The sequence below is a fragment of the Sciurus carolinensis genome, chromosome 2 (assembly GCF_902686445.1).
Source record: "Sciurus carolinensis chromosome 2, mSciCar1.2, whole genome shotgun sequence".
NCBI classification, from domain to species: Eukaryota; Metazoa; Chordata; class Mammalia; order Rodentia; family Sciuridae; genus Sciurus; species Sciurus carolinensis.
The window spans coordinates 13,773,230-13,798,890 of NC_062214.1; the positions used below are offsets into that span (position 1 = coordinate 13,773,230).

The 25,661-nt window shown below is 43.8% G+C and overlaps 2 protein-coding genes, 1 long non-coding RNA gene and 1 other non-coding gene across 9 annotated transcripts in view; 2 read left to right on the top strand and 2 right to left on the bottom strand.

The window, feature by feature from the left end:
* Dnttip1 (deoxynucleotidyltransferase terminal interacting protein 1) overlaps positions 1–2,505 on the bottom strand; it is a 22,277-nt gene extending 19,772 nt beyond the window's left edge. The window contains exons 1-3 of one of the 2 annotated variants that reach the window (XM_047540682.1): positions 2,334–2,505; positions 1,714–1,784; positions 456–552 (exon numbers count right to left, since the gene is read on the bottom strand). In XM_047540682.1, coding sequence (XP_047396638.1) covers positions 456–552; positions 1,714–1,784; positions 2,334–2,438 — 273 coding nt within the window. In that variant the 5' untranslated portion in view covers positions 2,439–2,505. The remainder of the gene's footprint in view (positions 1–455; positions 553–1,713; positions 1,785–2,333) is intronic. The other variant, XM_047540683.1, reaches the window with a different exon arrangement.
* On the bottom strand, positions 842–945 carry LOC124978404 (U6 spliceosomal RNA). The gene has a single exon (XR_007107430.1). It is a non-coding gene; the product is annotated as a U6 spliceosomal RNA (small nuclear RNA).
* On the top strand, positions 2,286–16,687 carry Wfdc3 (WAP four-disulfide core domain 3). Of its 4 annotated transcripts, none has more exons than XM_047540686.1 (4): positions 2,286–2,713; positions 5,405–5,536; positions 6,326–6,455; positions 8,520–9,349. In XM_047540686.1, the coding sequence occupies exons 1-4, from the start codon at positions 2,437–2,439 to the stop codon at positions 8,554–8,556; spliced, it is 576 nt and encodes a 191-aa protein (XP_047396642.1). In that variant the 5' UTR covers positions 2,286–2,436; the 3' UTR covers positions 8,557–9,349. The 4 variants fall into 4 exon arrangements, with proteins under 4 accessions (XP_047396642.1, XP_047396641.1, XP_047396640.1 ...); XM_047540685.1 differs by having other exon boundaries at positions 2,292–2,713; positions 8,516–9,349; XM_047540684.1 differs by lacking the exon at positions 8,520–9,349 and adding an exon at positions 16,520–16,687 and having other exon boundaries at positions 2,303–2,713.
* Positions 16,688–18,060: 1,373 nt separating this feature from the next.
* Positions 18,061–21,967, top strand: LOC124977250 (uncharacterized). 2 transcript variants are annotated; one of them, XR_007107128.1, is made up of 3 exons: positions 18,086–18,836; positions 19,415–19,674; positions 21,735–21,967. It is a non-coding gene; the product is annotated as an uncharacterized LOC124977250 (long non-coding RNA). The 2 variants fall into 2 exon arrangements; XR_007107129.1 differs by lacking the exon at positions 21,735–21,967 and having other exon boundaries at positions 18,061–18,836; positions 19,415–19,646.
* The last annotated feature ends 3,694 nt before the right edge of the window (positions 21,968–25,661 follow it).

Consider the following 25,661-nt stretch of genomic DNA (forward strand, 5'->3'; position numbering starts at 1 on the left):
TTTCTGTACAATGAATCAAAATTCAGTCTGTAAAAATAAAAAAAAATTAAAAAAAAACTTTAATATTATTCTCCCCCATGCCAAAAAAAATGAGTTCAGTTTTGAATATACTGAGTTTAAAGCATCCATGGAATATGCAGGTAGAGCCATGGAGAAGTTTATTGACAGGCTAAGAAAGTAATTTTAAATAACAAAAATGGGGGTAATACTAAACAAGTAATAAAACACTTGTTGGACACTTGTTATGTTCCAAGCAATGATGCTGGGTAATCATTTCATCCTTACAACAGCCTGGCACAAAAGATACCTGAGTTACCACCAAAGAGGGGGAAAAAGTTCTTGCAGGGTAGCTGGCAGATATCTGTGTGTACCATACAGAGAATGGTGCTGCAGGGAAGCACTGAGCTGCCCAGGAGTCTTTTCCCATGAGTTTTCTCTCCTTGTGTCCTTCTCACCTTCATGTACTTGTTGAAGACAGTCTGGATCTCCTCATTGATGCTAGGCTGCAGGACAGCTCGGAGGAGATCCATGGAGATGGCAGGATCTGTAAAACTGCATTGAGGGAGACAGAATCAGTGGCTGTGTCCCAGACATGTCCTTTCCCAGTGTGCCCAGCCAATTATTGACATAGGGTTCTTTCTTCTTCTTCTTCTTCTTTTTTTTTTTTTGGTACCAAGGATTGAATCTAGGGGTGTTTAACACTAAGTAACGTCCCCAACCCTTTTTATTTTTTGTTTTGAGACGGGGTCTTGCTAAATTGCTGAGGCTGGCTTTGAACTCAAGATCCTTACAGGTGGGTGCCACCACACCCAGTGACATAGGGCTCTTTTTTTTTTTCCCCCCAAATATGGAACACTTCACGAATTTGTATATCATCCTTGCACAGGGCCATGGTAATCTCTGTACCATTCCAATTTTAGTGAAGTGAACACGACATAGGGTTCTTTAGCAGCAATACTAGATAGCTTTCATTGAAAACTAGCCATGTACTCAGATTCTGGGTAATCACATAGATGCCTGACTTTGTTTCATTCTCATAACTATGAAGTGGGTATTATTTTCAAAGTGAAATACAGAAAAATCTATACACTTTAACAATTATGGTGAACACCAATCACCACCCAGGTCAAAAAATATAACCAGCATCCTTAAGACCCATACTCTGTACCCTCAGTTGGATATTACTATTGGTCCCACTGTACCACTGAGAAAACAAAAGTTTAAAGAGGTTAGGGGGTTGTCCAAGGTTACTCAGTTAATACAGAGTCTGTATTAGAACACAATTGTCTGACTCTAGAGCAGGTGCTTTTTTTTTTTTTTTTTTTTTTTTTTTTGCGGTGCTGGGGATCAAACTTAGGGCCTTGTGCTTGGAGGCAAGCACTCTACCAACTGAGCTATCTCCCCAGCCCTAGAGCAGGTGCTTTTAACCTCCATGCTAACTTCTTCAGAACTCTCAACTGCAGTCAATGAATGTTAGGAATCTTGAATACTGTTAAGTTGTTAAATCCATCTCCCTACCCTCCATTTGTAGATGAGTTCAGAGAGGGAAGTGACTTGCTCAAGGTCACACAGTTAGAGAATATGAGTCTTCTTTTCCCAGTCCAGTGCTTCCTACTGTCTATAGATCTCTTCTGAGCCGTGTGTAGTGGGGATCCCAACACTCCCATCCACCTCAGTGCCTAGGATGTAAGTCCCACCAAGGGCCAGCCTTACCTTGTTGTCATTTGTGAGCGGCGGCCCCTGCGCTGCACCTGCCGGTGCTTTATCATTATGTTCCAAGGGTTCTGTGGGAATCGAGGGAGCAAATGTCACTAAGGCCTGTGACACTGGGCTGGGTGGAGGATGGGTACGAAGCTTAGCCTAGAAATCCCTCTCAGATCCATTCACCACCTCTCCCACCTTGGGGAAAAGGGGAGGGCAGTGGTTGGAAGGTGCTGCCAGGGAAAAAGGACTGAGAAAAAGTTTCCAACACCGCCTTTTCTGGAACGGAAGGGGCAAGGGAACCAGTGTTTACCGAGAGTCTATTCTGTGGCAGGTTGAAATGCCGGGCACTTTACGGCTTTTATCATCCCATCGCCACAACTTTATGAGGCTGCTGGTACTAATCATCTCCTCTTTACAGAAGGGAAACCTGGAGCTCGAGGGGATGTCAGCACAGGCCCACATCACCTAGCTAAGGGGGCGGCACCAGAATTTGAATCCAGGTCGTCGGACTGCGAAAACGGCAACCCCTCGGCAGCACTAGCCGCCGCGTTCTCTCGCCCGCGGGCCAGGGTCCCGGGAGCCCGAGGCCCTGCCCGGCCCGAGCCCAGGCCTCACCCGGGCGCCCTCACCGTGAGAACCAGCTGCCCCGCTGCGCCCGCGTCCCCCAGCTCGGGGCCGCCCCGCTCTGCCCCGCCGGGTCCCCGCGGCTGCTCGGCGTCGCCAGTGGCTCCCATGGCGCCCCCGGCCCCCACAACTTCAGTCCGACTCTGCCACCGGCCGGAAAGTGGCGCCGTGACGTCACTGGAGCGCGCCGCCCGCCGGCCCGGAAGCGCGACGCGGGGAGCTGCGGAGTTACCATGGGAACCGAACCGCCGCCGGGGTCGCGGGCCCTCGGAGACCCCGCGTATGGGGCGGTTGGGGCTTCCTCCCTGGAGCGCTGAGCCTCCGCGGGGAGTGAGGGTGTCTCAGGGCGGTCCCCAGCTGGGCGGAGGTTCGGGAAAAGTGCGGGGTAGGAGGAGCAGAGCCGGTGTCCGCGGGCTGAGTTTTGGGAGCTGAGGGGGCGTTTCGTACGGTGACACCTGCAGTTGAGTCTTTGAAACTGCTTCTAATATGCCTGGCGGGAGCCTCCAAATTGGAGTGGGCCCAATGCAGGGACCAGAAACCCAACATGGGAAGGCGTGGTCCGTGCCATCCCCAAACTCCCACCACGTCTCTCGGGCTTCGGACCTCAGGGGCTGTCTCGGGGGGCAGCAGAATGAAGGTGGGTCTTGGTCTGTGAACTTTCCCGTGCCCCAGGGAGCTGGGCTTCTCTTCCCAGAGGATGGTTCTGGGATGAGCTGGAGGACGGGCTTAACTGTGGCATTCCCCAGAGCTCCCCTTAGCTCTGTCTCAGAGGTAAGATGTCCCTGAATAGCATTGGATTCATTATGAGTGATAGAGAAATCTCTCTTACCAGATCACAGTATCGGGTAGTAGAAAGTGCAGGAGATTCGCGGTTGGAAAGATCTGGTTTCAAATGTGGTGTGGTATGGTGGTTAAGAACATTGCATATGGAATTGAACTACCTACTTTTGTTCTCTGCCGCTTACTAAACTGTGCGACCCATTTTCTTAACCTTTCTGTGTCTTAGTTTCTCAACTGTAAAGTGGGGATAATAGCACCTACTTTATAGGGCTGCAATGAGGAGTAATGAGTTAATTCATTACGAACCACTTAATCTCCCCGACCCCCGTATTGGGGGATCAAACCCAGGGCTTCATGTATGCCAGCTAAGCCTTCTACCAAGCACTCTACCTCTGAGCCACATCCCCAGCCGCATGCAAAGTGCTTAAAACTGTGGTACAAGTAGCCCTTCAAACATACTATTACTGTTAAAGTATTCCAGTGGATACCATTATTGAGATTTTTTTCCATCCTCTCAATTTTCTCTTCCTTCCTTTTATAGTAGGTGCTACATCTCCAGTCCTTTTAGTTTTTATTTGGAGGCAGGTCTCACTAAGTTGTCCACATTGATCTTGGACTTGAGATCCTCCTGCCTCAGCCTCCTGGGGTAGTTGGTTTACAGGCATACACCTGGCTTTTGAATCAAGTTTCTTACCTCTGCAAGATTATTGTGTGAATTAAAATAAATAATGTATATAAAGCACATATTAAATATTAAATTTTAATTATTTCCATGCTCTGACATCAGCCTTTTAACATTAAGAGCAACTTCCTTGCACCAAACTCTTTGACTGTATTAAGGAAAGTTTTTACCTTGTACCTTGGATATTCCCTCACTTAGCCCTACAGGGTTAAGCAGTGCCAGTAGACACCACTAGGTATAACAGCTGCCAAGTACATGAGCAAGACAGATAATTAAAATAAAAATAGAGAAAGGAGAGATGGGGAAAGGGGGCATACATGCTGTGAGTCATAGCAATATTCTCTTGAGTTTACTAACGAGCCAAAATGTAGGTTTTTGGAGCATTTGCATAACTTTGAACAAAAATAGTTCTTTTCTATAGTTTTTTGATAGTTTCTAAGGGACCTTTTTCGTTCTGCCTTTTCTAGATTACTCCAATGAGCAGAAGCCACAATGTCGTTATGCTTTGTTACTTGATTAGGTGGTTATTCTCTTAAGTCACGTCTCTAGTCCTTCCCTTTGTCGTTTCAGCTGCAGCCTAGTCCTTCCAAAGGCCTTGAGGCTCTCTTTGATCCTTTGTCCAATGACTATCCCTCCATTTTTCCAGCTTTCCACTAGAATCCTCATTGTTCTCCAGCGGTATTGTATATATTGCAGTACAGAGTTTGATTACCCCATCATCACATGTACCCTATGGTAGTGCCAGGAATTTTTCCCACACATCACCAACCAATCACTCTTCTTCTTGTCAGAAGAAGACATTCTTGAGACTGTTGCATAAGGGAAGACTTCGGGACTGGGCTGAAAGGCAATTCTCTCACCCTGCCCTTTCTTTGGGTGATACTCTGGGCAGGGTGTTCACCTCTGGCCTGAAATGAGCTCGCATCTCAACCTCAGCATCATCAGGATGTTAAGCTCCCTCTTTCTTCTGAAGGCACTTCTAGCTTTTGCGTTCCTGGCATCCTGGGTAACAGCAGGAGAGCATGGTGAGCTATCATTTGGGATCCTGGCTAACAGTAACAGAAAGTAGGGGAGAAGTCTCCCCTGCCTCCTCCCAATGTGAGGCTCCTCCTTTATGGAGACAATCATCTCTGTAGGAGAGAACAGGATAGCCAGGGATAATCTGTTGGCTTTTTTTCCTTCTCTGAATAAGGAGACAGGAGTTTCTAGAGGTTCCAGTTATTCTTTTTTTAAAAATATTTTTTAGATGTTGATGGACCTTTATTTTATTCATTTATGTATATGTGGTGCTGAGGATCGAATCCAGTGCCTCATACATGCTAGGCTAGCCCTCTACCACTGAGCCACAACCCCAGCCCTGGTTCCACTTATTCTTTAGAGCTCATTAAATGAGACCAGGATCACCCCAACGTTTTTCCAGCTCTGTCTGCAGCACAGCGGGTGCTTAGTAGTGGTGAATGGGTGTCAGTAGTTGTGTGGGAGGAGGATAAGATGGTTGCAGAGATTTTGGAAGGAATGCTTGGAGATGCTGAAGTTCTTGGAGCACATTTGGGCCCCATTCCTCATCCCCCAAGGCCTAATCAGTCATCCCGACGTCCTGTGTTTCTCTTGCAGTGAAAGAGGGAGAGTGCCCTCCTGATACGAACCCGTGTAAAGAACTGTGCCAGGATGACGAGTCATGTCCTCCTGGGCAGAAGTGCTGCAGCACAGGCTGTGGTCGGGTCTGCCGAGCATACGTTTTTAAGGGTATGTTGGCCATGAGGGGCAGAAGACGGACCGGTATACTCTCTGGCCTTACCTTTGGGATGAATAGAATCAAAGAGCTTCCTCCTTCCCAGATTGGCTCTTGATATCTAGCTTGCCTAGAGAACCTCCTTATTTTCCTTTGGGGGGTCTCTTTTTCCCCTAAGTTGATTTGTCTTTTTGTGTGGGGGAGGGGGTGGGTATAGAGATTGAACCCAGGGCCTCGTGCATGCTAGGCAAGTGTTCTGTCACTGAGCCACATCCCTGGCCAGGGGCCTCTCTTTTCATTGTCTTATTTTGGACTCAGAGTTCCTATAAGTCACAAGAGGGGTAGGTTCTGAAGGGAAGCCTGATTACGATAGTGATTAAGAGAGTAGACCCTACGAGCAGACAGACCTTTTAAGCCTTAAGTAGCTTTAACATCCTAAGATTGTGTGTGTGTGTGTGTGTGTGTGTGTGTGTGTGTGTGTGTGTGACTGAATTCAGGGACTTGCACTTGCAAAGCATACTCTCTACCACTGAACCACATTCCCGATCAAATCTTAAGCAATAACCTCAGTTTCCTTATCTGTAAAATAGAGATAAATGTGAGAATCAAATGAGTTTGTTCCTGGTGAAAGGTAAATATCAATAAATGTTTTCATAAATGTTAACTATTGTTATAGTCCCTGCTTAGCAGCAGGGTGGTGGCTTTGGTGAGACCGGGGGCTTCCTTCCTCTGTTTTCTCCCTTCTGCTATGCTTACAGGTATCACCAGATCTCCTTTCTATTGCCATCTCTGTTTCTTTACAGGGATGAAAAGAGCATGTCCCAGGATTGTTCGGAAACGATCCTGTGTTAAGAGTTGCATCTCTGATGAGACATGTCCAGATGTAAAGAAATGTTGTACATTTGGCTGCAGCCAGAGCTGTGTAGCCCACTGGTAAGAAACCTCATCCCTGTACCCTATGGTCTGACTGGCCTGCCTGTTTTCTTTCTCAAATATGCATACACCATCTGGTCTTACTGCACTTTGAGAAACATAATGAGTGCTCACTATATTCTGAGAACTTGAGAAAAAGATATATAAAGGGTACTGAAGCTCTAAAGATTTGTAGGATGTGGCCTAGCTAGGCGGAGGAAGATGCAAGAAGGGATGTGGGCATATTATTTGTAGGCAGGTTTTGAAAGCTGTTGGAAATTCCTGATTTCCAGTTGTCAGTTGCATATTCTCTATTAAATCTTTATCTTGAGCTGGGGTTGTGGCTCAGTGGTAGTATGCTTACTCAGTACGCATGAGGCCTTGGGTTTGATCCTCAGCATCACATACAAAGAAAATAAAGGTATTGTGTCCACCTACAACTAAAATATATATGTATTAAAAAATAAAACCTTAGCTTAAGAATCTGTAAAGAGATATTAAAATAGAATCTGGATGTTTATGGAAGACCCCAATCATTTGCTTCTGAGACTAACCCTTCTGTGTTGAAAATGGATTCTTGTTTAGTCTGGTTCTGGTAGAGAGATATTTGAGAGAAATACAGGGTTCTCATCACCCAATTCTCCGTTTACACATTCATTCCTTCAACAAATATTTAGTGAGAGTTTGCTATTTATCAGATCCAGGGATGAGTTCTGGGTATAAGATAATGAACAAAGTAGTTCTGTCCCTGCCTTCACGGAGTTTATTACCTAGTAGGGGGGGAGAGAAACAGATTTACAAATAAGCATGTAAGTAAATATGTAATTTCAAACTGTGATAAGGCTCTAAGAGACAGAATAATGGGGGACTAGCTTCAGATTAGGAGGTGGAGGATGGTGTGTCTGAGGCAGTGACTATTTTTGTTTTTTTTTTAATTCTTTTTTTTTTTTTTTGGTACTGGGATTGAATCCAGGAGTGCTTTACCACTGAGCTACATTCCCAGCCCTCTTTATTTATTTATTTTAAAACTGGAGACAGGATCTTTTTTTTCATTTTTAAAAATTTATTTTTTTTATTAAAATCTTTTTTATTTTTATAGGCTGCATTTTGATTCATTGTCACAAATAGGGTACAACTTTTCATTTCTATGGTTGTACACAGTGTGGATTCACATCATTCATGTAATCATACATATATATAGGGTAATACTGTCTGTTTCATTCTACAATCTTTCTGTCCTTCACCCCCTCCCACCCCATTTTCCTCTACACCATCCAAAGTTCCTTCATTCTTCTCTTCCCCCCTGTCACCTTCCTCGTTATATATTGTCATACCCTTATCAGAGAAAACATTTCGGCCTTTGGTTTTTGGCTTGGTCTACTTCACCTAGCATGATATTTTCCAACTTCATTTACCAGCAAATGTCATAATTTTATTCTTCTTTATGACTGAGTAATATTCCATTGTGTATATATACCACAGTTTCTTTATACATTCATCAATTGAAGAGCATCTAGGTGGTTCTACAATCTAGCTATTATGAATTGCGCTGCTATGAACATTGATGTGGCCGCATTGCTGTAGTATGCTGATTTTAAGTCCTTTGGGTATAAACTGAGGAGTGGGATAACTCCTCCCAAGTGGTGGTTCCATTCCATGTTTTCTGAGGAATCTCCATACTGCTTTCCTGAGTGGCTGCACCAATTTGCAACTCCACCAGCAATGTATGAGTGTGCCTTTTTTCCCCACATCCATGCCACATCTGTGATTGTTGGTGTTCTTGATAATAGCCATTCTAATTGGAGTTAGATGAAATCTTAGGGTGGTCTTAATTTGCAATTTCTCTAATAACTAGGGATGATGAGCACTTTTCATATATTTGTTGATCACCTGTATATCTTCTTCTGTGAAGTGTCTGCCCATTTCCTTAGCACATTTATTGATTGGGTTCTTTGTATTTTGGGTGTAAAGTTTTTTAAGTTCTTTATACACTTTGGAGATGAGCGCTCTGTCTGAAGTGTGTGTGGAGAAGATTTTCTCCCACTCTGTAGGCTTTCTTTTCACATTATTGATTGTTTCCAGACAGGATCTTTCTACGTTTCTGAGGATCTTGCCAAGTTGATTAGTCTGGCCTTGAACTTGCATTCCTCTTGCTGAGCCTCCAAAGTCACTGAGACTGCAGACGTTCACCACCATGCCCTGCTGGCCCAGTGACATTTAAGCTGCAGCCTGGAGAAGGAGTTGAAGCTCGGCAGGTGGAGGGAGTGGTGGATATTGCAGGAAGAGTGAGGAGCATGTGGCGAGGTCTTCAGATGACAAGGAGTCGCCTCATTTAAGAAACTGAAAGCAAGCTGGTGTGGTTAGCTGAGACCGAAAGTGGGAGAATGATGCCAGCTGAGGCTGGAGACCCCTGACACTGTGGAGGTGGCAGTGGGGATGGGTAAAGGTGACACAGTTGAGAGACTATGTATATTGAAATGACAGCTTTCTGTTCTATTCCTTACCTCCTTCATGGTGACCTTAAGAGGCTCCTAAAAGGTATTAGAAATTGTGTGTATCTTCCATGTCTGACCCCTTTTTATTTCCTGTTGTTTTAGGACTTTCATCTACTTCTGCTTGTTTGTGCTTCCCAGTATATTTATTATTATATTGCTTATTTATTATATTTATTATAAGGTCACTTTTAATTTATTGCCTATGTGTAAGGCCACTTATTGGAATGATGCTAGCCACATAAATTAATGAGAACTGATATTATTACAATGTTGAATCTTTATGTCTTCCTATTGTTCAAGTGTATTTGGTATAATATATGTTGTTTTGTAGTTTTAATATATATGTATATATATATTTTGGTTCCAGATATTGAGCCCAGGGGCACTTAACCACTGAGCCACATCCCCAGCCCTTTTTAATATTTTATTTAGACACAGGTGTTGCTGAGTTGCTTAGGGCCTAGCTAAGTTGCTGAGACTGGCTTTGAACTCCAGATCCTCCTGCTCAGCGTCCTGAGCCACTGGGATTATAGGTGTGTACCACCATGACTGGCTAGTTTTGAAATATTTATCAATAAATTTACACGTAGGCATCTCTACTGTCTGAAATGGGGTCTTCTGTTTTCCGAAGGAACTGAGTGCATATGGCAGCATGTTAGAATGGACAAGCATAGGGGCTGGGGAGATAGCTCAGTCGGTAGAGTGCTTGCCTTGCAAGCACAAGGCCCTGGCAAAAAAAGAATGGACAAGCATAGGTTTGGGTTGTCAGAGACCTGGGAGCAAGCCTGATGTTCACCAGTTACTGGCCAGCAGGTCCCTGGGTGAGTCTCTTCTGTTTCTCTCAGCCTCAGTTCCTTTATCTGTAAGATGGAAAGAATAAACCCTGGAGGGTTATTTTAGTGATTCAAAGTATATAAGATGTTTGACCCTTAATGTACCTGGATTTCTTCTTCCTGGCATTTAAAGGGGCTGGGTCTGGAGTACCATGTCTATCCTGCCCTCTTTATCCAGAACCAGTATCATTTTCTCCTCCCCCTTCACCTCCTCTCAGAAACTCTGAAACTCCACAGCACAGGACAGCCTCTTTCCTTTCAGCCAAGCCTCTCCAGGTAGCAGGCTTCTTCCCAGTGCCCACTAGGGCTGTTCGTGCCTGGCCCAGCAGCTGTCTTGGGCAGCCCGCCCATATAAGAGAATAGAAGGTGTACTCCTTGCCAGGATTCTTGAGGCTCAGCTCTGGAATCAAAGCCTGGGAAGCTGTCTTAGGCGGGTCACTCACTGCCAGCTTGTAGATCCTGGTACAATCTTCCCAGTGTTTGAAGCTGAGACCTGAATTGCGGGGGCTGAGGATGAAGCTGGCATTCAAGCCCAGTAACTTCGTGAGATGCTGTGGCCCCCCGGCTGGCCGGGCAGGTCAGAATAGTGATCTGCAGATGTCTTGGAGCCCGCCAACTGAGCAGGATCTCAGGCTGGTAGATAGAGGTGAGGTTGTCTGCTAGTAGCAGTAGTTAGTAGTTAACTACTTTTCTACAGCTCCATTCCTGGGGCTACTCGCTCAGTGGGGACTGTTTGCTAGGAAGCTCTTCTTCCTGGGCTGTGAAAAATTCTGCTTTCCTTAAGCTCTGACATTGCCAGACGTTTACCATAGGCAGTGCCAGAATGTTTTGGCAAGGTGGAGGGGCAGTCAGGTTGCCCAAGGGCATAAGTAGACTCTGGGACCTGCTCTCAGGGTAGTTCTGGACTGACTGAGCATGGGTCTAAATCCTGGGTTTTCTGCCTGCCTACTCTGTGGTCTCTGGTCATTTCTGAGTCTCACTTTTGTCATCTGTGAAATGGGAATAAAGATATTTACCTCCGAGGGGCTGGGGATGTAGCTCAGTTGGTAGAGAGCTTGCCTTGTATGCACAAGGCCCTGGGTTCAATTCCCAGCACCACACACACACACACACAAAAAAAAAAAAAAAAAAAAAAAACAACAACCATATTTGCGTCTGAATGATGCAGTTTAGAAGAATTCATTTAAAAATATGCACTAAATTTGTCAAATGATGCTCAGTAGCCCATATAGTTATGCTCAGCACTTTCTTTTCAGGTTCCTTCTCCACTTATTTGAAGTCTGACCTGTCCACTGACTTGCTCACTAACTCATTCGTTTATCCCTGTGTTGAGTGTCCAAGCTGCTGGCATAGGGTGTCCATGGTGAGCAAGGAAGCTGTGGCCCTTGCTCTCATGGAGCTCACTCATGGTATGAGAGGCAGGAAACAGTCAAGTAAGCAAATAAATAATAACCACAAGTAGTGACCTGTGCTATGAAGAAAATTAAATGTGCTTCTTTAACTTGGAGAATGAGAAGGAACTGACCATGGGGTGAAGTACGAGGGAGAAGGAATGCAAGGGCAAATGTTTTGGATATGAAATAGGGAGGAGCTTACTTTTTTTGGTGGTGGTACTGGGGATTGAACCTGGGGGTGTTCTATCACTGAACAATACTCCCAGACCCTTTTCTCTTCTTTTCCCCGCTTGTTCTAGACTAGCTTCTGCATATCAGGGAAAGCATTTGATCTTTGACTTTCTGTGTCTGGCTTCTTTCACTTAGCATGATGGTCTCCAGTTCCATCCATTTACCAGCAAATGCCATAATTTCATTCTTTATGACTGAGTAATACTCCATTGTGTATATATACCACATTTTCTTAATTCAGTCATCTGTTGATGGGCACCTGGGTTGGTTCCCTAACCTGGCTATTGTGAATTGAGCTGTTATAAACATTGATGTGGCTGCATCACTGTAGTATGCTGATTTTAGGTCTTTTGGATGTGTACTGAGGAGTGGGATAGCTGGATCATGTGGTAGTTCCATTCCTAGTTTTCCGAGTAATTACCATACTACTTTCCAGAGTGGTTGCACTCATTTGCAGTCTGGTAGGGGAATCTTCATGGCTTCTTTCTTAGGCTTTATCCTAATGCAACAGGAAGCCTTCGAGAGGGTTTAAAGGCAGGAGAGGCCTTTGTGTGTGGGTGAGGAATGGGTGAGGGCAAGTGTAGACAAGAGGAACCAGTTAGGAAGCATTGAGGCAGATTGGATAAGAGACAGTCATGGGGGCCACGCTGCAGATACGGAAAAGTGGGAGGCTTGAAGTACTTTTGAAGATAGCGTTGACAGTACTGGTGAAGAAGCAAGTGGCTCTGGGCACTGGGGAAGGGCAAGTCAAGAGCAATGCTAAGTCAGGCTCGAGCGCTGGGCGATGACTGTGAGGGGAGAGCCTGGAGCGGAAGAGGCTTTGGAATGAAGATCCAGATTAAGGTCCAGGAGTCGTCTTTGTGGGCCCTGCATGGCCCACCTCCATGCCGAATGAAACTGGATTACTCCAGATCCCCGTGAGCCTGCTTTGTGTATTGTGACACACGCATTATGTCCTGTTTGTGGATGGCTTGGGTTCCTCTTATGTCTGGCTAACTCCCCCTTCCTTCCTCTTTTCTTTCCCTCCTCTTCTTCCTCCTCTTTTTTTTTTTCCTTTGGTACCAGGTATTGAACTCAGGGGGACGTAACCACTGAGCACATCCCCAGTTCTTTTTGTATCTTGTTTAGAGACAGAGTCTCATTGAGGTGCTTAGGGCCTTGCTGAGTTGCTAAGGCTGTGTTTTGAACTCACAATCCTCCTAACTCATCCTTCCAAGCTGCTGAGATTACAGATGTGTGCCACCGCACCTGGCTAGCTAACCTTTTTCTAAATTCTCACTGCTGGTTGTACAGAAAAGAGTTAATACAGCAAGATGGAGCCTGCTATTCTTAGAGAGGCCTGCTGGCAAGATTTGCCCTTGGCTGGCTTCTGAGAACTTGGATTTCGGGAGTGTTCCTACCATCCTAACTGATAACAGTGGCTCATTGTGCCCACTGTTTGTGCAAGCACTGTGGCATAGGCTGAACACTGCTTTCCTTTCTAAGAGTGTGAAATCTGGTGTGTGCTAGGCAGAGGGTGCCTACACGACCAGCCTGCAATAAAACCATGCACACTAAATCTCTAATGAGCTTTCCTGGGAGATAACATTTCACACACGTTTTTATAATTGTCTACTAGAAGAATCAAGTCTTACTTGTGTGATCCCCTGAAAGAGGACTCTTAGAAACCTGTCTGGCTTCCTCCTGACTTTGTCCTATGTACCTTTTCCCTTAGGTGATTTTGCTTTGAATCCTTTTGCTATAATAAGTCATAGGCATGAGTATGACTATATGCTGAGTCCCCTGATGAATCACTGAAACTGTGAGTGGCCTTGAGGACTCCTGTCATGCTGGTTTATAACTTTTCCAAAGCCCTAAAACTGTTGACCTCTGCGTCCTGTCTTTTGGCAGTACTAGACTGAGTGGGTCTCAGTGTTGGTTGATTAATTTTTGAGTGATCCTTGCCAAAGGGTAGGGGGAAATGATGTGGTTGAAAAGGCGTAAGACCTGGTGCCTACCACCACTGGGACCGAATTCTGTCACCACTGACCTCAGACCAACCCCCGCTTTCCTGGATGTCTGCTGCAAGAGAAGGGGAGTAAGTTTGATATCTCAGAGGGTCTTTCTTGACTTAAGTTCTAAAATTTCATAATGATGATAAAAACTGGCATCCTTCTGGAAGAAAGTGGAGGTCAAGCCTCAGAATGGAAGGCTGGGATGAGGCAGCAGTAAGACTGTATTTTCTGGATTTCAGCTTCACTACTTTTTTGGCAATTCTTTGGAGTCTTGGGAGAGGTACAGATACCGGGTTTGGGTGGCCATCCCAATTTTGGCTGCCATTGTTTCTCATCCTGATTCCTGGTATGATCATTATGAAGTGATTGGGAACAAATGCTTTATGAGGAACTGAGCTTACCTAGCCTAAGTCAAGACAGTGAAAAGCAGAGGATCTTATCCACAGAACAAAGGAGACATGTTTTTCTTTTCTTTTCTTTTTTTTTTTTGCGGTGCTGGGGATCAAACCCAGGGCCTTGTGCTTGCAAGGCAAGCACTCTACTGACTGAGCTATCTCCCCAGCCCGAGACATGTTTTCAAAGGTCCCTGGTCATAGGAAAAGGACCAGTGGATAGAATTTTAAGAGAACTGGATTCCAGGTGAGCGTGAATGACTACGAAGAAAGCCTTGCTGGCGTGTAAGGGTGATGTGGTCTGCTGAGTGCAGTGGTCCAGGCCCGTCATTCCAGCAACTGGGAAAGCTGAAGCAGGAGGATCGAAAGTTCAGAGCCAGCCTCAGCCATTTAACGGGACCCTAAGCAACTTAACAAGACTCTGTCTCAAAATAAAAATTAGAAAGGGCTGGGGATGCGACTCAATGGTTCAGCACCCCTGGGTTCTAGCCCTAGTAACAAACAAACAAACAAACAAACAAATAACAGAACAAAAAACAAAACAAAACAAAAAAAAAAACAGAATATGGTCTGCCTTAGAGGTAGCAAGGCCCATTCATTCCAGATGTTTGAGCTGAAAGAAGGGATTAGTTGGCAGGTATTTGAGCATAAAACAGGGTGACATTGCCAGGCACCAGTCAAAGGGTATGTTCTGTGACTCTCAGAACCTACATTGCTTCTAAATTTTGGCAAAACCCCAGGGACCTCAAGGATGCCTGGCAAAGAAGGGATAGAGATAAGGTCTCTATGCATTGTCCTGGGAATGAAGATAGAAGAGTAGAGATGCCGTTGGCATTGACCAGATCAGAACCAGGCTCAGCAAAATGGTGAGATCTGGGAAGTATGTGCTGTCAGCCTCCCTACTAGGGTTCCTGGTATGACTCTTGAGAATATGTCACTGGGTTTTTTTTACCATGGAGATTTTTATGCTCATCCTTCTCAACAGTGGGATGAAAGCCTTTTCTTCTTTGTCGAATGGACCCTTAGTGTTTGTCAAGCAGATGATGGGGTGGTTCCAGTGACCACATTTTGTCAATAAAAACTCAGGACACAGATTGACTGATTTCACAGTGGCATGGAATATTTGAACTGGGGCCTCATAAAGGAAAACCCCAGGGTGCAAGATTATGACAGCTCAGTTGTTTAGCTGTATGTGTTCTCCTTGGACTCCAAGACTTGCCTTTCCCACATGCAGACTTCCTGGAGCCAGCCAAGTGCAATCATACTTACCAGTACCTGTTGCTGTGCACAGGCACTGGGCTGGGCCTGTTTTGGTTTTCTACAAAACCATTAATTGACTGTCACCTCTTTCTCTCCATTAAAAAAAGAATCCCTTGACATAAACACAAAGACAAATGAGTCATGGTGAGTTGGTTTAGTTTGGATGTGACCTTCTTTGGGTGTGCCTGCTCCTGAGGACCTGGCTAAGTTGCCTGAATGTTTTAAGGATGGCGTTGTAGAAAGGACTTCATTGCAAATCAAGAAGCCGAATTTTGTTCTGCTTAGCTGTTGACTCACTCTGTAGTTCTGGGCTAGCCTCATTCTCTCCTCTGGGTTTCATTGTCTTCACAGGAATGGGATATGTTTAGCTATCGACAACAGAAGATTAACCAATAAGGAAGGGTTCATTGTTCTCACATAATGAGAAATCCTGAAGTAGTTACCAGGATTGGTCTGGTGGCTCTGTGATGCTAACAGGATGGAGCTATTTCTGTCATTGGCAGTCCCTGATTTTGTCCTCGTGCTAGTTGCCTCCTGGTCGTGAAGAAGGCTGCTGTCCCTTTCCACATTGTCTTTGGACTGGAAGAAGAAAGAAATGAGAGGATAGTTTGTATCAGGAATGCACAAGTTTCTCTAGTTCATGTTTTAATGTGCTTACCCCAGGTTCCAAGAGAACTTGAAGTGAATCATTTTTGTTGGATTTGTTGCCTCTCGGAACAAACATGGGGTTCTATTAAGAAGTGTTTCACTTATACATTGCAGTGTAACAAATCATCTCCAAATTTACTGGCCTAAAGCAACAATGGATTATTCTGTCACGCAGGTTTAATGGACTTAGCTGGGTGGTTCGTGTACCCACATGGGAAGCTGAGGTCACCCATGCAGGAACTTGAGGAGAGCCGGAATGTCCAGGATGGCTTCTCCACTCTAGCTTCTCTGTGCATGGGGCATCTCATCATTCCACAATGGAGCTCAAGCTGCTTTACAACATGGCGGCTGGTTTCCAAGGAGGGTAACAAGGGGACAAGCCCCAGTATGCAGTGTTTATTAAGTCTCTGCTTATATCACTCTTGTGAATGTCCCATTGGTCAAGTAGTCTTATGTTCAGAGTGAATATGGAAGGGACTTCACCAGGGCATGAGTGCCAGGAGATGTGGTTCACTGGGGACCTCCAGTGTAAATGTCTTCCACAGTAAGAAAGAAGGCAGAATGAATAGAGGGTTGGCAATTAGTACTTTTGCCTCAGGGGGTTTAGAGCTGAACAGGGTTTTTCAAACTGTGAGTGCTAAAATCAGTTTATGGCCAGCATTGAAAAAAGAATAAATTTAAATAATATGAAACATCAGGGCACATTGCATACATGATATGCATAAAATATGTCCATATATATATGTACGTGTTAACATACACACAAGAAGCAGTGAAATGTGTATTTCATACTCTGGGCTTGAGCAACTCTGGGTTTTAATGCTTTGATTCTATGGCAGAGTTTGATGGCGAATGTCCTGATGACCCCCTTCCATGTGAGGAGCAGTGCAATGGGGATGCCTCGTGTCCCCTGGGGCATAAATGCTGCAGCACTGGCTGTGGCCACATCTGCCGTGGAGACATTAAGGGAGGTATGTTTTTTAAAATTTATTATTTAATTTTTTTAGATAAACATGCCAGTAGGGTGTATTTTGACATATTATACATACATGGAGTGCAGCCCATTATAAGATTTTTTTTGGGGGGGTACCAGGGATTGAATTCAGGAGCTCTCAACCACTGAGCCACATCCTAGCCCTTTTTTGTATTTTATTTAGAGACAGGGTCTTACTGAGTTGCTTAGTAGTATCTTGCTTTTGGTGAGGTTGGCTTTGAACTCATGATCCTTCTGCCTCAGCCTCCCTAGCTGCTGGGATTATAGGAGTGTGCCACCACGCCCAGCCCATTACAATTTTGATCCATTCTTGTGGTTGTATGTAATGTGGAATTACACTGGTTGTGTACTCATGTATGAGCATAGGAAAGTTATGTCCAATTCAGTCTACTCTTTCCTATTCCTATCCCCCTCCCTTCCCTTCATTACCCTTTGTCTAATTCAATGGACTTCTATACTTCTCCTTCCTACACTCCTTTGTTATGGGTTAGTGCCCACATATCAAAGAAAACACTTGGCCTTTAGTTTTTTGGGACTGGCTTATTTAACTTAATATGATATTCTCCAGTTCCATTTATTTACCAGCAAATGCCATAATTTCATTCTTCTTTATGGCTGAGTAATATTCCATTGTGTATATATACCACAATTTCTTTATCCCTTCATCTGTTGCAGGGTAGCTAGGTTGATTCCATAGCTTGACTATTGTGAATTGAGTTGCTATAAAGATTGATGTGGCTGTGTCACTGCAGTATGCTGATTTTAAGTCTTTTGGGTATAAACCAAGGAGTGGAATGGTTAGGTCAAATGGTGGTTCCATTCCAAGTTTTTAAAGGAATCTAAGGGAGGTCTGTTGGCTCTTGGGAGAATTTCTTAGGTGCTCCCTGAGTTGCAGAGTCAGTTTGAGACGTAGGCATTCACTATTGCCTTTGCCTTCCCTTCTGAGGAGGAGCCAGAGTCGTCTTTACTGTGCCTTGGCCTGCGACCTGAACAACACTTCCTTCTAGGGCCAAGGGTCCCATGTTGGCATTCCTGTTCCAATTCATTTGTTTTTTCAATATTAAAAAAAAGTTAATGTATATTTTTGAGTACTCCTTTTGTGCACTGTGGAATTCCATTTCAGGATCATTGGCCCAGATTTTGTTTGGTCCCTTTGTGCTCCAAGTGTTGGGGATGGCCTTATGTGGCATATAACCTGTCAGGGAATACAGAAATTAAATAAGGAATTACAAATGTTCCTTGATTCAATGAGGGGCTCATACCCAATTAACACATCGTAAGTAGACAGTGCATTTAGTACACCCAACCTGCCAAATCTCCTAGCTTGGCCATGCCCGGCACACTGGAGAGTTTCAGGTGTGAACCTACGTCATTTGGTGGCTGTCCGAGAGCTGAGGCTTGCTGCTGTTGCCCGGCCTTGCAAGAACATGGTACTGCCTATAAGTAGTCTAGGAAAGATAAATATTCAAAATTTGAACTACTGAATGTGTACTGCTTTTGTACCATCCTAAAGTTGAAAAATCATTCATTTAGGCCCTCACAAGCTGGGGCGCATCTGTATAATAAAGTTTGGTGAGAGGAGGCATGGCATGTACTTCAAAAGCACAAACACTACACCTGATCTAGGAGGACAGACAAGAAAGTGACGCCATGAAGCCCAAGCATAGGAGGGAGCGTGAAGCCTGCCCTCCTGCAATCTAGTTGGCCCTACCCCCAAACCTGCATAGCTGTCGACCCCTGATACTCTAGGGAATTCCTCTGGGACACTATTTGAAAACTCTTAGCTCAGAGGTCTTTGGGTGCCTATGGTTTCTCAGCTATTCCAGCTTTGTGACTTCTCAGCCAGATTGGGTAAGTCCTAGTTAGGGATCATGGGCCGACTCATCTGGAGTCCCCATGTCTAAGTTCCAGATGGGAACTTGGGGATAGTGGAGCCAAAGCCCTGTGTCTTTACCTGTGCCTGTTTTCCCCACAGGGCGGGGTGGGAATTGTCCCAACATTCTGATAGGCCTGTGTATTGTCAACTGCATGATGGATGAGAACTGTCAAGCTGGGGAGAAGTGCTGCAAGTCAGGTTGTGGCCGTTTTTGTGTCCCACCAATCCCGCTACCCAAACAGACCTTGAAGTTCAATAGGACCCTCAGATCTGATTCTGAATTAGGTGAGTACAGTCTATCCTCAACAACTAACTATCAAGGTAAGAGACTTAACTGCCATGTGCAGAGTGGCTTAGGTCCTGGGAAGGGAGTTGCTGAAGGTTAAGAGTCTGGTTGGAGAGAAAGCTTCTATGTCACAGAGCCAGAACCTCCTGTGGACATTATGGTTTACAGGTGTTGAAGTGGGTCTGACTCCCTGGGCAGGTCTTCTGGTAGAGATGGAGGTTGATCTGGGACCTAAAGGGTAGGCAGATGTGTCAAAGTGGGGATAGCACAGAGAAAATGTAGACAGGTGATGTGATTGTTAGCAAAGACGCAGGGTGGGCATGTATGTGACCTGTTTGGGCAGTGGGGCTGGAGGGAGGTGGATAAAGGAACAGGCAGAGCTCCTGTTTTTATGACAGGAGATAAAAGGTTGACTTCTGTATGACCAGAGTCTTCAGTTGGGTTTTTTAGGAAGCAGGCAGCATTTCAAGCCTTTGAGAGCAATTTATGCCAAGGTTCTTGATGGTGGAGGGAGAACATGTTAGGTGACTGGAGTCAGGAGGGCGCAGTTGTGACTTGATATCTCTTCTACTTGCAGAAGCCCCAGTGCCCTACTTGTCCTGATTTGTCTGGAACTTCATTATTGACTCCAGGAGCTATCCTGGCAGCCAGGAGAGGGTGACATCCTGGGGCTTGTGACATGCCCAGGGGCACTCCTGGCCCTCTGGATTCTGCTTTTCTTCCTACCATGCCCTGGAGCATAGGAAAAACAGCCCTGGCTGAGCAGTGGGTGTTGGTGCTTCTCTTCCCCAATAAAGGCTGGTGCTGACCCTCTTGTCTGTGCTTTCTGGGGCTCAGGTGAGGCAGGGGAACCTGGGGCTCTGAGCACGACTGCGGGACTGTGAGGCATGTTGAGGGAGGTTGGCGAACGATTGAACACTGAAAATGGGTGTTGGTTGGGTGTGGCTCAGGGGGAGATGGGTAGAAGGTAGTGTCTTTCTCAAGCCTGAGAAGTGGGGGGGGGACCCCTCTTTTGGGGGCTGCATCACTGTAGTATGCTGATTTGAAGTCCTTTGGGTAAAAGTCAAGGAGTAGGATAACTGGGTCAAATGGTGGTTCCATTCTGAGTTTTCTGAGGAATCTCCATACTGCTCTCCAGAGTGGTCCCACCAATCCTCAGTCCCATCAGCAATGTATGAGTGTGCCCTTTCCCCCACATCCTCGCTAACTTTTATTGTTGCTTGTTTTCTTGATAATTGTCATTCTGACTGGAGTGAGATGGAATCTCAGTATGGTTTTAATTTGCATTTCTCCAATTGCTAGAGATCTTGAACATTTTTTTTTTACATATTTTTGACCATTGTATTTTTTCTTCTGTGACGTGTCTGTCCAGTTCCTTTGCCCATTTATTGATTGGGTTATTTGTTTTTTTGGTGTTAAGTTTTTTGAGTTCTTTGTATATCCTGGATGCTTTATCTGAGGTGCAGGTGGTAAAACTTTTCTCCCATTCTGTAGGCTCTGTGCATGTTCTTGATTGTTTCCTTGACTGTGAAGAAGCTTTTTAGTTTGATGATATCCCATTTATTGATTCTTGATTTTACCTCTTATGCTTTAGGAGTCTTATTGATAAAGTCTGTTTCTGAGCTAACATGAGTGAGAGTTAGGCCTACTTTTTTTTCTAGTAGACCCAGAATCTGTGGTCTAATTTCAACATCCTTGATCTACTTTGAGTTTAGTTTTGTGCAGGGTGAGATACAGTAGTTCAACTTCAATTTACAACATATGGATTTTCATTTTCCCCAGCACCATTCATAGAAGAGGCTGTCTTTTCTCCAGTGTATGTTTATGGCACCTTTGTCTAGTATGAGATAACTGTATTTATGTTGGTATGTCTCTGTGTCTTCTATTCTGTTCCATTGGTCTTCAATTCTATTTTTGTGCCAATACCATGCCGTTTTTGTTACTATAGCTCTGTAGTATAGTTTAAGGTCTGGTATTGCTTTGGCTATTCTGGGCTTCTTATTATTCCAAATGAATTTTATGACTGTTTTTTCTATTTCTATGAAGAACATCATTGGAATTTTAATGAGAATTGCATTAAATTTATATAGCACTTTTGGTAGTGTGGTTATTTTGACAATATTAATTTGCCTATCCAAGAACATGAGAGGGGATCTTTCCATTTTCTAATGTCTTCTTCAATTTCTTCTTTAGTGTTCTGTGGTTTTCATTGTACAGGTCTTTCACCTCTTTTGTTAGATTGATTCCAACTATTTATTTCTTTTGAGGCTATTGTGAATGGGGTAGTTTTCCTGATTTCTCTTTTTTGCTGAAATATTTGTCACTGGTGTATAGGAACACAATTGATTTATGGGTGTTAATTTTATATCCTGTTACTTTGCTGATTTAGTTTATGAATTCAAGAAGCTTTTTGGTGGGATTTTTAGGTCTTCATGTCATCAGGAAATAAGGATTGTTTGAACTCTTCTTTTCCTATTTATATCCCTTTAATTTCTTTCTCCTGTCTAATTGCTCTGGCTAGGGTTTCAAGGACTATGTTGAATAGAAGTGGTGAAAGACAGGCATCCCTGTCTTGTTATAGTGTTTAGAGGGAATGCTTTCAATTTTTCTCCATTTAGAATGATGTTAGCCTTGGGTTTAGCTTATATAGCTTTTACAATGTTGAGGTATGTTCCTACTATCCATAGTTTTTCTAGTGTTTTTAACATGAATTGATGTTGAATTTTGTCAAATGCTTTTTCTGCATCCATTGATATAATCATGTGGTTCTAGTCTTTAAGTTTATTGATGTGATGAATTACATTTATTGATTCCATATGTTGAACCAACCTTGCATCCCTGGAATGAAACCCACTTGATCATGGTGCACTATCTTTTAAATATGTTTTTGTATGCAGTTTACCAGGATTTTGAAACAGGAGGACATAAATAAGTTAGACAGATCAATTGAAGATGCCAACAAAAGCCTACCAACAAAGAAAATCCCAGGACCAGATAAATTGTCAGCTGAGTTCTGCCCAGACCTTCAAAGAAGAACTTAAACCAATACTCCTCAAATTATTCCATGAAATAGAAAAGGAGGGAACCCTTCCAAACTCATTATATGAAGCTAGTATCACCCTGATACCAAAACCAGACAAAGACATGTCAAGGAAAGAAAACTTCAGACCAATATTCCTCATGAACATAGATGTAAAAATTCTCAATAAAATTCTCTTCCACTATTTTGCTTATCATTTTATTGTTTATTAAAAAGTCAAAATAATACACACACATACATTTTCTTTTTTTCTTGAGATAAGATCTTATTTTGTTAACCCATTCAATAAATGGGCTAGGGAACTGAACAGACACTTCACAGAAGAAGAAATACAACCAATCAACAAACATATGAAAAAATGTTTATCATCTCTTGTAATTAGAGAAATGCAAATCAAAACTGCTCTAAGATTTCATCTCTAGTCAGAATGGCAATTATCAGAGGCTCTTTCCACGGGTGATCCAAGATGGTGGACTAGAGGGGGACTGCATCCCCAGTCGCTCCAGAACCCAGGAGTTAAGAAGGGGAGGCATTGAGAGACTCGGACCAAAATAGAGCCATGGGTGAGTCTGCCCACTGGGTAAAGCTTGGCCCGGGTGGCAGGCCCAGATAGAGGTGGCTTATCGGAGCAGGGCAGGGCAGCTAGAGTCTTCCACAGGCAGCCCTGCGCACTCCGGTGCTGGGCCCCTCCCACACAGCCAGCTTCTCCAGGTTCTCAGAGCAGGCCCCCAGTGAGAGCCTTTCTGATCAGAACAAGCTCCAAGTCCCGGAGCCAACGTGGCATGCTCCGGCCTGCAAGCGGCTTTAGGGACCAGGACAGGGCAGCCAAAGACCTCCCCAAGCAGCCTGGACCCCTGCGGTGGGAGGTGCCTTTCAAGGCTAGCTTCTCGGAACAGACCACCCAGTGAGAGCCTTTCTACATAGAGCCAGCCACAAGTCCCCGAGCCAACGGAGAGCTTCGATCTGCAAGCAGCCTCTGGGATCAGGGCAGGGCAGCCAGAGACTTCTTCAGGCGGCTCTGCCCACTCCGGCCGCAGGCTCTTTCCACAGGGCGATCCAAGATGGCGGACTAGAGGGGGACTGCATCCCCAGTCGCTCCAGAACCCAGGACTCAAGAAGGGGAGGCATTGAGAGACTTGGACAAAAATAGAGTCACGGGGTGAGTCTCCCCCACTGGGTGAAACTTGGCCTGGGCGGCAGGCACAGATAGGGGTGGCTTATCAGAGCAGGGCAGGGCAGCTAGAGTCTTCCTCAGGTAGCCTTCCACAATCCGGCGGTAGGCTCCCCCCACACGGCCAGCTGCACGGTGCAGGCCCCCAGTGAGAGCCTTTCCGCACAGAGCCAGCTCCAAGCCCTGGAACCAGTAGGGGGCTAGGGGCAGTTTTCTTCGGAAGCACTGCATTATCAAGTTCCTCCAAGACTTCAGGCTACTGAACGCTGGGAGGTGATACACTGGAAATCTACCGGGACACTATAAGCCAATAGAGGAAATCTGCAATATCTCAGATTCCCACTGACATCTGACCAATATGAGAAAACAAGGGAAGAAAATGTCCCAAACAAACCTAGATACTACATCAATAAAACCCAATGACAGCACAGCAGAAGAAATGTCAGAAAGGGAGTTCAGAATGTACATAATTAAAACAATCAGAGAAGCAAATGAGGAGATGAAAGAGCAAATGCAGGCATTGAAGGAGGAGATAAAAGAGCAAATGCAGGCATTCAATGATCGCACCAATCAACAGTTAAAAGACCAAATACGGGAAGCAAGAGACAATTTCAATAAAGAGTTAGAGATACTGAAAAAAAAAAAAAAACTGAAATACTTGAAATGAAGGAAGCAATAAGCCAAGTTAAAAACTCCATAGAAAGCATAACCAATAGGATAGAACACCTGGAAGACAGAACCTCAGACATTGAAGACAAATTATTTAATCTTGACAACAAAGTTGGCCAAACAGAGAAGATGGTAAGAAATCATGAACAGAATCTACAAGAATTATGGGATATCATGAAAAGACCAAATTTAAGAATTATTGGGATTGAGGAAGGCTTAGAGAAACAAACCAAAGGCATGAACAAGCTATTCAATGAAATAATATCAGAAAATTTCCCAAATCTGAAGAATGAAATGGAAAACCAAGTACAAGAGGCTTATAGAACTCCAAATATACAAAATTACAACAGACCCACACCAAGGCACATTATTATGAAAATACCTAACATACAAAATAAAGACAGAATTTTAAAGGCCGCGAGAGAAAAGAATCAAATTACATTCAGAGGGAAACCAATAAGAATATCAGCAGATTTTTCAATCCGGACCCTAAAAGCTAGAAGGGCCTGGAACAACATTTACCAAGCCCTGAAAGAAAATGGATGCCAACCAAGAATCTTATACTCAGCAAAACTTACCTTCAAATTTGACGATGAAATAAGATCCTTCAATGATAAACAAAAGCTAAAGGAATTTACAAAAAGAAAGCCAGCATTACAGAACATTCTCAGCAAAATATTCCATGAGGAAGAGATGAAAAACAACGATGCAAATCAGCAAGAGGAGGCACTAGCCTAAAGGAATAGCCAAATAAAGGAGAAACCAAATCATGTCAAAAAACAAATATGAGTCAAATGACTGGGAATACAAATCATATCACAATAATAACCCTGAATGTTAATGGCCTGAACTCATCAATCAAAAGACATAGACTGGCAGATTGGATTAAAAAGAAAAATCCAACAATATGCTGCCTGCAAGAGACTCATCTCATAGAAAGAGATACCCATAGACTAAAGGTGAAAGGATGGGGAAAAACATACCATGCACACAGACACAGCAAAAAAGCTGGAGTATCCATCCTCATTTCAGATAATGTGGACTTCAAGCCAAATCTAGGCAGAAGGGATAAAGAAGGACATTACATGCTGCTTAAGGGAAGCATAAATCAGCAAGACATAACAATCATAAATATCTATGCCCCGAACATTGCTCATCCACGTACATCAAACAAATCCTTCTCAATTCCAGAAATCAAATAGACCACAACACAATAATACTAGGCAATTTTAACACACCTCTCTCACCACTGGATAGATCTTCCAAACAAAAATTGAATAAAGAAACCATAGATCTCAATAACACAATCATCAATTTAGACTTAACGGACATATATAGAATATACCATCCAACAAAGAACGAATACACTTTCTTCTCAGCAGCACATGGATCCTTCTCTAAAATAGACCATATTTTATGCCACAAAGCTACTGTTAGCAAATACAAGAAGATAGAGATACTACCTTGTACTCTATCAGATCATAAGGGATTGAAATTAGAAATAAATGACAGAATAAAAAACAGAAATTTCTCCAATACCTGGAGATTAAATAATACACTATTATATGATGAATGGATAACAGAAGACATCAGGAGGGAAATAAAAAAATTCTTAGTAAACGAGAACAAAGACACATCATATCAAAATCTCTGGGACACTATGAAAGCAGTACTTAGAGGAAGATTTATTTCACGGGACACATTCAAAAAAAGAAGTAGAAATCAACAAATAAACGACTTAACACTACAACTCAAAGCCCTAGAAAGAGAAGAGCAGACCAATACCAAAAGTAGTAGAAGACAGGAAATAGTTAAAATCAGAGCCAAAAATCAACGAAATTGAAACAAAAGAAACAATTGGAAAAATTAACAAAGTAAACAGTTGGTTCTTTGAAAAAATAAACAAAATTGATAAACCCTTAGCCACACTAACAAAGAGAAAGA

Coding starts and splice junctions, on each gene's coding strand:
- Wfdc3 (XM_047540684.1), top strand. CDS start 2,437: ATGGCGCCCCCGGCCCCCACAACTTCAGTCCGACTCTGCCACCGGCCG. Junction 2,714..5,404: donor AGGTTCGGGAAAAGTGCGGG/GTAGGAGGAGCA, acceptor TTTCTCTTGCAG/TGAAAGAGGGAGAGTGCCCT. Junction 6,456..16,519: donor CAGAGCTGTGTAGCCCACTG/GTAAGAAACCTC, acceptor GATTCTATGGCA/GAGTTTGATGGCGAATGTCC.